Source organism: Drosophila sechellia, chromosome 2L (genome assembly GCF_004382195.2).
Source record: "Drosophila sechellia strain sech25 chromosome 2L, ASM438219v1, whole genome shotgun sequence".
Classification (NCBI taxonomy): Eukaryota; Metazoa; Arthropoda; class Insecta; order Diptera; family Drosophilidae; genus Drosophila; species Drosophila sechellia.
In genome coordinates, this window is record NC_045949.1 from 3,047,459 (window position 1) to 3,059,730 (window position 12,272).

General features: G+C 40.5%; 2 protein-coding genes across 4 annotated transcripts in view; one reads left to right on the forward strand and one right to left on the reverse strand.

Moving 5' to 3' along the window:
• LOC6613202 (filamin A-interacting protein 1-like) overlaps window positions 1-12,272 on the reverse strand; it is a 70,805-nt gene that overhangs the window by 33,416 nt on the left and 25,117 nt on the right. Inside the window, exons 1-2 of one of the 3 annotated variants that reach the window (XM_032727488.1) lie at window positions 5,190-5,311; window positions 1,934-2,070 (exon numbers count right to left, since the gene is read on the reverse strand). In XM_032727488.1, coding sequence (XP_032583379.1) covers window positions 1,934-2,070; window positions 5,190-5,296 — 244 coding nt within the window. In that variant the 5' untranslated portion in view covers window positions 5,297-5,311. Of the gene's footprint in view, window positions 1-1,139; window positions 1,311-1,933; window positions 2,071-5,189; window positions 5,312-12,272 lie in introns of those variants that run through there. The other 2 variants (XM_032727481.1, XM_032727498.1) reach the window with 2 other exon arrangements.
• On the forward strand, window positions 2,748-4,041 carry LOC6613204 (serine/threonine-protein phosphatase PP1). The gene has a single exon (XM_002037648.2). The coding sequence runs from the start codon at window positions 2,769-2,771 to the stop codon at window positions 3,774-3,776; it is 1,008 nt and encodes a 335-aa protein (XP_002037684.1). The 5' UTR covers window positions 2,748-2,768; the 3' UTR covers window positions 3,777-4,041.

Consider the following 12,272-nt stretch of genomic DNA (forward strand, 5'->3'; position numbering starts at 1 on the left):
TTAGCTAAACTAACTTTTTTACTGCAGTGCTTCATACCCATTCGTAAGTTACCGAAGTGATGAAGATTTGAGCTCAGACAAACATCGATATATTCATTTGAGGTAATCCACATTTGTCAACTATGCGTACTTAGCAAACAAAAGAGAAGCAAAACTTTAATCTCCATCCCACTGATGTCACCAGGTGTCGAGGTGATCTCATTGTAATGTTCCGCACACCCAAATCAATGTCGAGAGAAGCTTATATCCCGGCATCATTATATTCATCCCATCACCCCCGACTTACCCATTCATTATGGGATTACACTTCGCGAAACTTTGGCAGCTGGACAAAGGTAGGCAGGTAAGTAGAAGCCTTTCAGAGCTTCCAATTGAATGCCCATGTAGTTTGATCCCAGAGTTGCGACGAGAGGCACGTTTTCAACTGCCATAGGTAAATGAACTCTTCTCCCCACCCCTTTTCATTCACCTGGCGGATTCTTCTCCTAGACAAAAGCTAACGGTAATCGGGTCTATAGAGAGACGCAGAGAGAGTTGGGGTGATTTTGCGGCTTCGCAAAAGTTCGTGAGAAAGCCAAGGCACAAACTGTAACAAAACTGATTACGACCAACATAATTTATGGCCAGCAGAAGCCCAGAAGAATTGTTTGTCGGGTTGGCAAGAAAATGGAAGGAAAGGGGGAGAGCACCCACTGATTGATTGATTGCCCTGCCAAGCTAATGCGATTTTTACTCTAAAAATCCGGTATGTTTTTTTATATTCTTTGGGTATCCAGTGTCAACACGTAAAAAGCGAAATAAATACCAAATTGAAATACACAGAGATGACGTCAAGAGCAGAGAAATAAGACCAAATGAATAATGCACTCGAAAATGGTTGGATGGGTTTCGGGTTTCGGTGGTCAAAAGTGAGTCTGGAAATGCCAGACGATGCTTTTGTTTCAGCTGAAAACATTTTACACACATTTTCGAAATAAATAAGAAGCACCAGCCAACCGACATTCTATGAAAAAGCTGGAGAACCTGTTTCACAGACGGGGTTAATATAAAGGTAAAAAAGAGTTTAGGGGTGCAAAAAGCGCTTTAAAGGGGAGTCATTCTAAGATAAAACTATGAATCATTTATGTGCATAGTCTGACCCGTCTGCAATTTGTAGTTTCAATGGACTATAGATAACATTAAATGATTGATTTTTGATCCATCACTATCACACAAAACACTTTGGGCCTTGTTTCATGACCAATTTCGGTAATTATTTTCCCTCTCGATCACGAAACGCGATCTAATCGAGATCACGAAGAACACGAACAACGCGAAGAACGGAGAGCGAGCGGCACACGTTAGCATTGAAAACCCGCCGTCAACTGAAGAGACAGCGGTGAAAAGCAAACTGTAGGCAAAAGCCAAATGCCGTTTTATCGACGACACCAGATACATTTGTATCTACAACTTCAGCGCTCACGAAATCGCGCTCTTCGCCATAAAACGGAGCTCTTAGCGAGCAGCCGCTTGGCGGTCGATGAAAAGCCGGTTCGCGGCTTTAAAACTTTGAGTATTCTACTTAGCAGTATCGAAGTTTGGCTCGAGACATCAAAGTTTATTTGCGGTGAGAGATAGTTTCGTTTATCTGGTTGTGGTGGTGCACTATACTATACATGTTGCTGCAACATGCACTGCTTGGTCGCAATGCTTTGAACTGCTTGCGCGCTAGAAAGTTTACAATTGTGAAGCATACTTTTAGGCTTTCACATTAGAGTAAAAATATCTCAATTTCATATGCAAAACTTTGTAGAATACTTAACTGTGATGGCTACAAATGATTCATTTGGTAAAAACCTAACAAAATATAATTTTTAACAGTCTGACACCCAATCAAAACTATATCATATATAATATTAAGGTACACTATTATAAACATTATATAAATACTTACGCAATTGAGTGTTTGCCAATAGCTTCGGCGATCCGCTTCCAGACGCAGAGTTCGATGGCCGCGACGATGAGGCATTGCACATTAAACTCAAGTCACTGTGCGAACTCTTGTGGCTGTCCTTGCTGTACGAGCGTCCACTGTAAGGAAAGACAATGAACATCCATTAATTATAATTTCAAATTAATTACTCAACAATCGCCTGCTCAATAAACATTAAATTAATTCACTGAAAATGTGCCCATAACAAATGCAAACTTTTCAACCGGTCATCGTTATTTTTCCCCCCCAAGCGTAATTTTCGAATTTTCCGTAGCCTTTCCAACAATCTGAAAACTTCGCAACGCAGCGACGGCACTTGAAAATTCATAAGGCTGTGAAATTATTGCAAACATTCTTCAAGCGTCACTGAGCAATCACAAAACAGAAACAAACAAAGCAGGTGAAAATTGGAAAATCAATTGGAAGACGCGTCAAATGTATGCACCGCCGTTTTTCCGTTAAGTGGGTGAAATTTCATTTGCGTCGCCGCACTTTTTACGTACGACTTCCGTCGACAGCTCGATAATTAAAAACTTTACAAAAAAGGGGAAAATTTCAGAGCGAAACCACTGGAAACCACCGAGTTCGGGACCAGTACGGGACGAGTACGGGACCGAGTTCGGGACCGTTAATCGTTAGTTTTAACTTCATGTCGCATTATTTGCAGTTAAAATAAGTTGATGATGAGCTACCATTTATAATAATGTAAAATATTTTTTAGTCAAAGATTTCATAATTTTTCCTGGCTTTCCATTTAGTGTCAGTTTTTAATTATTTGATTTCACACACAAAAACGATGGCCGTGTTTATGCAAAGTTTACATATCGCGGGGCAGTTGTCGAACAGCGAAGCGAGTACTGACTACCATCTGCCTGCGGCCCTAAATCTGAATCATCTGCTCAATAAACTGATGAGCTTCCGACGCTCAAAGATGCAAAGGCTTCCGTTGTTGGAGACAGAAGTGAACTTACTGTGCACCCTGGCACGTGAACTTTTCCTCGACGAGCCCATGCTGCTCAATGTTACGGCACCCATTAGAGTTGTGGGCGATATACACGGGCAGTATCACGATCTGATGAAGATCCTCGATCAGTGCGAATATCCGCCGCAGACACGGTATCTATTTCTCGGGGATTACGTGGACAGGGGCAAGAACTCGGTGGAAACGATCACCCTGCTTTTGGCACTGCGCGTCAAGTTCCCGAAGCACATTTACCTACTGCGTGGAAATCACGAGTCGCAGTCGGTGAATCGAGTCTACGGATTCTTCGACGAGTGCAAGCGGCGCTACACGGTGAAGCTGTGGAAAACCTTTGTCGATTGCTACAACTGCATGCCCGTGGCAGCCATAATTTCCCACCGCATCTTCTGTTGCCACGGCGGCCTAAGTCCGCAGCTGAAGGAGCTGAGCAACATCGAATCGATTGCCCGTCCCACAGAAGTGCCCGAAACGGGTCTGCTATGCGATCTGTTGTGGAGCGATCCGGATCGCTATGGCTTCGGCTGGACATCGAGTGATCGGGGTGTTAGCTACCTCTATGGGCGCGATGTCCTCGAGAAGTTTCTGCAAAAGAACGACTTCGATCTGGTGTGTCGTGCCCACCAGGTGGTGGAGGATGGATACGAGTTCTTTGCCAAACGCCAGTTGGTCACCGTCTTCTCGGCACCCAACTATTGTGGCTTGTACGACAACGCAGGGGCTTCAATGGGCGTGGACAAGGATCTAGTTATCTCTTTCGATATACAGCGGGGTGACATCCGAAGAGTCGTCGCTAGAAGTGGGAGCGTTTCTCCCATAAGTTGAAAAACAGACGGAAAGGCTGCTTGAACTATCAATTCCTGCAAAGATTAGCAGTAGCGTGGAAGCTCAGTAATCTTAAATTGTGGACCAGAGCCAAAAGGATAGATCATCTCGCTATAAATGTACTATCATCAAGTAACAATTTCACTTTCATGAATGAGCATCTCAAGCATCAAAATGGCATTACTGCTTGATGATACTACATGGAAAATGTATAAATTATAAATATAAATTCAGCAATGACCACCAAATTGTACAAAGCAATTTTATTGCGAGTTTGGTTTTTTTTTCCGGAAGAAAATCTGTTTTTTAGCACGCAACTTTCCCCCTCCTCATAAATCAACATTAGTTCAGAATACTTAATTTCTTGTCGGCAAAGCCGCGTGCACAAAGAAAATAAAAGCGAACACAAATCAATTTCACTGCGTAAACTATGCCAAGTCATTCAGAGTTTTTGCAGCGAACATTGTTTACCGGCAAGCCCAGCTACCGTTTGGCAATACTATATTTTCACTGCCAAGGTTTGCTTTCTGTGTCACCATTTAAGGCGGCGCCATGGCCAAAGCCAAGAAATAGCTAAAACGCCAATCCCCGAAGAAAAGCGAACATTTCCGCCTGGGAAGGCTGAAGTAGGAAACAAGTTCATCAGCACAGCTAACCAGTGCGAGTTACAAATGTGGAGTTTTCAGGCATTATAAAAAAATCCAGGGAAAGGCGGGTGGAAAGTCGGCGACTGGGCGGTAAATAGATTTAATTATGCAAAACGTGAAACGAACTCATCGACACGCTGAAGAATTCACTGAAGCGTTAAACACTAGCGGAAATCGAGTGAGAGAATCGATTGAACAGAAAGAGTTGGCTAGAGGTTTTCAGAAAGAGAGGGCGCTATTGGGTTTACTCGCATTATAAACAGATTGTAAATTTTTAAATAGCAATGTACCGATGATGGGGTTGTTCCTTCGCCTTAAAGCCGTGACGTTGTTATAAATATTTATTATATCATCCCCAGCCCGACCACAAAGTGCAAAAGCTGAGGAGCAGTTGCAACTGCGATGGTTCGTAATTAAAATGCATTATTAATGAAATGCAAATGTCGAGACATTCATGAAAATCTGAGGGGAGACATTAACGAAAACCTAAAGGGGGAGACAAGTACGCGATTTAAGCACGTATACTATAGATATTAAAATTAAATTACTGAAAATGAAATCCATTCAATACACTTCTTGTAATTACCAACACTTTGGCCAATGATGTGAGTCCCTATTCGGATATACCCCTATTCTAGAAGGTATCTCAAAGTGCACAGACAATCCCATAGAATTATATGTACTGTGTAGGAATCTAATCACAGGCAAAGGCAAAGTTCCAAAAAGTTCCAAAAAGTTCCTTTTTGGGCTGGAGAATCACGCTTACCCTTTCACCGATGTTGCCACCACTTTGAAGGCAGTTTTCTGGCCAGAACGATTGGGGTTTTTGCATACCCCAACTCCTCCAGTCATCAGGATTACTATGGCCAGCATTCCCTTCTCTTCGCGAGAACTGGCTTATCACCTCATGTACAATTGAGATTGAAATATATTTTATTTAATATTTTACGCGTTTTATGAAAATATAAAGAGCCACTACATCAGTAGTTTTATTTGACTGTTGAATCAAAGAAAACTCTTTTTAAATCTTAGTTTTACGAGGATTCTCTTTCGTCACCTGAATCAGGTGTTTATTGCGAAATCCCCAAAGCAATTCCGTTTCCCTCTTCACTTGCGACACTTGTAAATGTTCACTTTTACAAGCTGACAATTAATTCCTAGTTTTTTTTTTTGCGAATAGATGCCACTGGCTGCATTTTAATTGCCACAACAACAAGGACACAGACGACATTAAGAGCCATGACAAAATCCATAAAAATTCTGACAACTGAGCTGCCATTTTCCAGGTTTTTTTTTTTTTTTTGACTATTTTTTGATGGCACTTGGCCAGGCCAGCAATTGATCTTTGGCCTTTGGCAAATGCAAAAAGTGAAAAGAAAAATTGACGGGGCAATTAGGCGACTTCCTCTCGTTGCCAGCAAACAGCAACTTGGAATTGCAGTTTCCTCAATAATTCGTCGTTATCTGCAGACCACGGGCCAGTTGCATATACATACATATCTTGTATATGCATCTGAATTCATTATGCAACCGTTTGCCATCTCCCTCGACTCCAGTCGGAGCAGAAACAATTCGTACTCTTAATGAGCTTCCATTAAACTTAATTGCAGCTGTAGCTCTGTTTGCACTCAGCTTTGTTTGTTCGTTCTACAAGGAAGGAGATGGCAGTGGGGAATTTTGCGATCCAAACGTTTGAGGGATTTATCCCCCAAAACAACGTATTCCCCATCGATTTTCGTTGCATTTCTTGCTTTATTGTGTTTTGCACACCCAGTAGTACACAGCGCATTTCTAGTGGTATTACAACTTTTGTAGTGTACTTAAATCCGCAAAATTGGTTTTATTTGCGTACATGACCAATCGATAAGCCACAATTTTAATTGAAGTTTATATCCTCTCGTTGAAACGTTGCGTACTTAACTCATTTGCATACTTTCACTTGGCTAGGCCAATTTGATTTAATGGCCATTGAAAGCGACTGGCAGTGATTGCACTTCGCGGTTGCCCTCTTAACCTCAAAAGAATCTTCTGCGAATGTAGAATAATTAAATTGTTCACTTCCTTTGCGGAGAGCGGCACAATGAGTTCATTATGCGAGATCTTGCAAATTTATCTTGCGAAAATTCTAATTAATCAATTCTTTTGTTCTCGAACGTAACTAGGTGACCCTTTGTTTTAAATTATGCTGGAATCTAATTGCTCTACTCCTAATTGAAACATCAAATAATGAAGTGAAATTTGGCGTAGTGCGCAGCACAGTAAAACGGTCCTAACAAATATATAGATTTAAAAAATCGTTTTATTTATCTTAAATTAAATGCTCTTTAATGACAACATAACCAGACTGACAACTTCAAGAGTGTAGCACAATGAGAGCTCCAATCTAACCGACCAAACCAAACCAGACGAGAATCGCAGCTTTTGTTTAACGCATGAGTTATTAATGAACATTAGCAGCATTTGATGTCGTCGCAGACCGCAGTCAAGCCATCGCCATGGTAAATGCTGGATTGTAGATAGTAGATGGTAACAATAACGACACTCAACTGGAGTGCAGTGCTCCAAAGTGGTCGCCATGAAGCCGGAGACACTCCATCCGAGAACTAAGCAGCTCTAATGGAAGTCATAGCGAAGGTGGAGTGAGCATAAATCTGTTCAAGTGGCTGGAGAAGTAGAAGTGGCTCACTTCAATTAGATCTACTCATATAACTCAGCTAATTTCGCACGAAACAAGATGGGTTTTGAATGGGATTCGGTTATAATATAGCGCACTTTACTATGAGTTCATCAATATATAAGTTACTGTACATAGATACATTTTGTCTCTAATATTGTAAAGTGGTTTTTCACACAATCATACTTTTGTTTGCCACATTCTGTTTGATCAGTTTGTCAGACTTTGCTTAGCGGTCTCAAAACGATTACCAAATGGCAAAGACCCCTCTGCGGAAGGGGTATTACCAGCCAGCACTCCCACTTGTTGTTAGCCAAGTCTAATGACTCCGTCTCATAGATGGGCATATAGACTGGCTGACAACCTGCTCATTGGCAGTGCCACACTTTTTCTTCCATACTGCAATAGTTTATGTCATATATGGGCAGTGGGATATGGCTTACAATAGCATTGGGGTTAGGAAACCATTGCAAATAGCTGGAAATGTTGGATGGGAAGACAGCACGCTATGCTCGGTGATTCAATGATTGAGATAGATACTTCACAGAAAGCCGACGAAGCGCAGAAATGTGCAAATTGAATTGACTGCGCGATAAGAAATGTAAATGTTGTTTTTCCTAGGCGGAATTTCATCTGAAGTCGTCATTAGTCGGGGTGTTTGTAGGAAGATCTATCGCCGCTGCCTTCGTGTCTGTTTTAATTAGAGGCTTTGTTCTAATTTTTCTTACAGCTGTTTGACACTTGAATGTGGATCAGTGGAAGTTCTGTAATTTTGTTTCAAATTAAAGAAAGAAAAACAGACACACGTAACATTTAGGCATTCATAAATACCGAAATTGCATCATATTCCCCAAGGTCTTACATTATGATCGCATCACAGAGGAACATTAAAATTCATATTCGTCGAAATTGCGGTCAACTGAAGAATTGCTGTATAAATAGCAATCCAGCCAAATATTGGCTTTTCCACTCGGTCTTTTCGTTGTAAGAATTATTGTTATTCTCCAAATTGTTTGTTTTCCAAAGAGAACTCACACATACATTTTTCGTTTGAGTGAAAACAAAAACAAGAGCCAAGTTCGAACAATGAGAAATGGTTTTCGAGCAGAATTTAGCACATTAGCGCACTCGACTGGAAACGCTCGAAACGGAAATCCCAGAAACGCTAAAAGTGTCCATTAAAAACATGCATAAATGTATTAATTGGTGTACAAAAAGTTTGCCAAATCTTGCTCTTTCCATGGAGGGGAAGTGGCCAACTTTGGTTACAAAGCAAAAACCTAATTGATTCTGGGCCTCGGCAACCGGCGCCGTTTTGCTCGAGTGCCCCACAATATTTTCCATCATCCATGTACAATGGACGAAGCTGAGCGTAAACATTTCAACAACTCTTTCAATGGCGATTTCTGCGGCGAGATAAGCAATAGTGGAACAAAAGATAGTCGAGCTCTGATTAAAGTTTGGTCTAAGCCACTTGAAGATACTCTTCTATTTGTATGATAATCAAAAGTGAAATGATCACATTAGCTTTGAAATCAAACAACACTTTAAAAGATACTATAAAATAAATAAAAGTATCTGGCAGCACAACAACATTCTGATATTCTCTATTATATATTTTACAATAAATGAAATTTATGAAATTTCCTTTAATCTATATAATTCCTATGTTTGATGGTCTTCTCTTCACCTTGCGGATGTTGCCACATTCACTCACAAACACCGTGCAACAAAGTTTGTGTTGCTTTCGTATTTCGTATTTCGGAAAAGCCGAAAAGCGAAACAAGTGTTTTCCACGGCGTTGCGCTTCGTTTGGAAAAGCGACGGAAAAGCGGTGGAGCTAAAGATGCAGCAACATTTCGCCGACAGTCCTACTTTTAAATATAGAATTTGAACTAATTTCGCTTGTTTTGTTTTTTGTTGCATTAGTTGGGATAGATGATTCCGTACTACCGATGATGTTTGCTGCTCTTTTCGGCCGCCGAAACTTTTTTTTAATTCCCATGGCCGTTTTTTTATTTTTGCCGGGTCTATCGAGCGAGAAAATCGGGCAAAAATAGAGTTTGGGCTGCGCAGGGTTGAGTTTTGTTGAGTTAGTGCCGCGGATGGATGGGCCGCTGGTGTCGTTTATAAATAAGTCATGTGATTCATGAGTTGGAATTATTTGTCTGTATAGTGTAATAGCCGGCATTGTACCCTGCTTGTTGTGGGCCAAGCAATTCTTTTTTCTATTCGCCGTTTTTATTTTAACAAGTCGGAACATTTTGATGGGCGTCTAAGTGGCTGGCTAAAAGTCGCTTTGAAGTCCACAGGCCACCGATATGGGCATAGAGATATCAAACAGAGATTTGTGGGCGTTTAAGTTAAATTGAATTGGGGTAGGTGCATATCAAACATATTAAATTCGATTTGAAGTTGAGGAACATTACCTTTAAAATAGAATTACTTCGAAATAAAATGAATTACTGACTTATATAATCCATTGCTGGCCCACCTAGTGCAACCATGAATGACTTTCGTAATTCCCACGCGCACATCAACAGCAACTTAATTTTCCCTTTCTATAGAACACACACAGCGAAATACATTTTTCTTCAGCTCTGATACTTTCACAATGCTCAAACAAAAAACCAACGGAAAAAGCTGAAAATGCAACCAAATCACTTAAGCTCATTAGTTAATATCCAATTTATAAAGAAGCAAACAGAGGCAAAGACATAAAACTTAAATCGCTTTCGGGCAGCGAGGAGCAATTAATCAAAAATCATCGGGAAAAACTCAAGAAGACAACGCAACGAAAATGCCGAGAAATTTCACCAACTTGTAAAACATTTTCCCCAAAGCACACAGATAAATCGAAAAGAAGGCGACAAATTAAAATCGCCAGACGATTGCCACATAAGATTTTTCCCATCGACATTACGAAACGTGTGAGAAAAATCGCATGCCAGAGATTTGGTGAACTTTAATGGCAGTCAAAATGTTGCCAAAGCCCCAGGGAAAAGGAAAATCTTTCAAAACCCCGAAATCAATAACGAAATAAGCTGGCGAAAAGCGATGCAAAGTGGTGTTAAGGGGGTCAAAACAAGCGACACATGTCATGGGTTAAGTCAAGTGACTTCTGCTGCTTGTTTAAGCACAGGGAAAAAGTTTTGATCTTTTAGAGTAAGTCTTTAAATAAATAAATACTTATATTAGGCAGCAAACCATACACAATTAGTTAGTTAGCTATTATCTTTGTAAAATTCTTAAAATATTTTTTTATATTTAACTATTTAAAAGAACTACTTTATTTCTATTTAGCGTTTGCTGTCCACAAGTTTGGTGACTTAACGTGGATTGTGTAAATGCTCACGTGTCATGGTTGTATTTTCAGGTATTTCCAGGTATTTCCAGCTTGTTGATGTGCCTTGACAAATTCATGATTTGTCGTCGATTCCTGTGCCCTGTTGCCGCCCACTTTCCCACCCGCTGCCTCGACTTTCCACGATTTTTCCGACTTTTCCACTCCGCCGTCTGTTTCCCACTTCATTTGGGTGCACACACGCAATAATTTCCCATACGGAAGGCAATTTGTTTGCCACGCTCACATAAATTTATGGTTTTGGAGGTATTCCTTCCACATTTTTTTGTTATGGAACCTCAATTCGAGCTATATAGTATATAGTATCCAATGCCGCAGGGCGGCATTACTCAGCTGTTCATTTGGTGGCACTTAAAACGCCATCAAATGCCATTGGACACGTGGGACTTTCATCATCCCAATCCAGAGAGAGTACTTTCCTGGCTGCCAACGGCAAGCCCTCCGCAAAAATTGAGGTCATTTGCTGCTAATTACATATTAATGTGCCCCGTCTGGCCAACAAAAGCAAAAACTCCCAAGTAAACCGGGCAATGTGACACATATTTCAAATTAATTTGCACAAGGCACAAATAGAGGCACTGAGAAATGTGGAACTTATCGTGAAGATAAAAAGTTAAATGTTGAAAGCACATTTTGATTTATGAGTAGTTAATGCCAGCAAAGGCAATTCACCCACAAATCCAATTACCTGCAATGGAAATTTAATTTAAAGGCGATTTTAAGACTGTAAGCTGTCATCAGCAAAGATTTGTTTTGATTGTAAAAGTGTCACTAAGAAATTATTTAATACCAACACAAAATATATAGTCAGATTGCATTGTATTTAGGAATTAGCAGCTTTGGAATTAAATTGATAGCTACGAGATACATTTTATCGCACTGTAAATTAGCTTAAGTTTCATTTATCCAATCAAACTTGAACTGCGTAATATTTTTTTAAATTCTCACTTATAATTTATGCTGACTGGCAACCTTGCCGTGCATCTCCGCCTTCGCCACGTCCTTCTCCCCGCCCATCAGCTAATAAACAATTTTCTCTAGCTACTGGAAAACTTTGGGCGCCGCAAAAACCAACTTCATTACAATTTCAAATTTGCTGTTTCTTGCACACTCAACGAAGAAGCCGAAACTTGTAAAATTGTAAATTCCCCACCACTCGCACTCGTAATTACTCTGTGGAGCTGAAAACCGACAGCGAAAATATAGCTGGAAATTGGCATGGATTGTTAATGCAAATTCGCAAAATGCAAAATGCTAACTGCAAAATGTCCGGCTGGCGGCGATATTCAACGAGCGTAAATGAAAATTCTAAAGGCGTTGCCGGCTGCCAAGGGGAAATCCGATGGAATGGCGGTCTGAATGAAACGCTTAATTGACGTCAGAATGCAACAAAAGCTGCGATTTGCATGCAGCAATTTCATTAATTCTGATTGACCATTTGATTCGGTTTCGCTCGATTGAGTTGGCCCCCCTCGCAAAGCAAACTTTTGTTCTATTTTCCATCTCCAATCTCTTCAAATGGGCTAACCACTTTATGTTTGACCCGCAACACATGGCTCAAATCAGCCACAAGGCACAAAACTTGTCTAATTCATTAAACGCAAACCCCCGAGCGACCTCGCATCTGAATCCATCGAAATGGAAACCTTTTGAGAATACAAAAAAAAAATCAAATCATATGAAACAAAAGCCTTGCCCGTTTGTGAAACTCGTTACAGCGCTTAAATGTAAATGTGTCCGAGAGATTTATTGCGTTCCATTAGAACTGCGAGTCCAAGACATTTCTACCTTTTTTTTGGGGTCAACCCAAT

Excerpts from the sequence above, each read along its gene's own strand:
- LOC6613204 (XM_002037648.2), top strand. The coding sequence starts at position 2,769 with ATGGCCGTGTTTATGCAAAGTTTACATATCGCGGGGCAGTTGTCGAAC.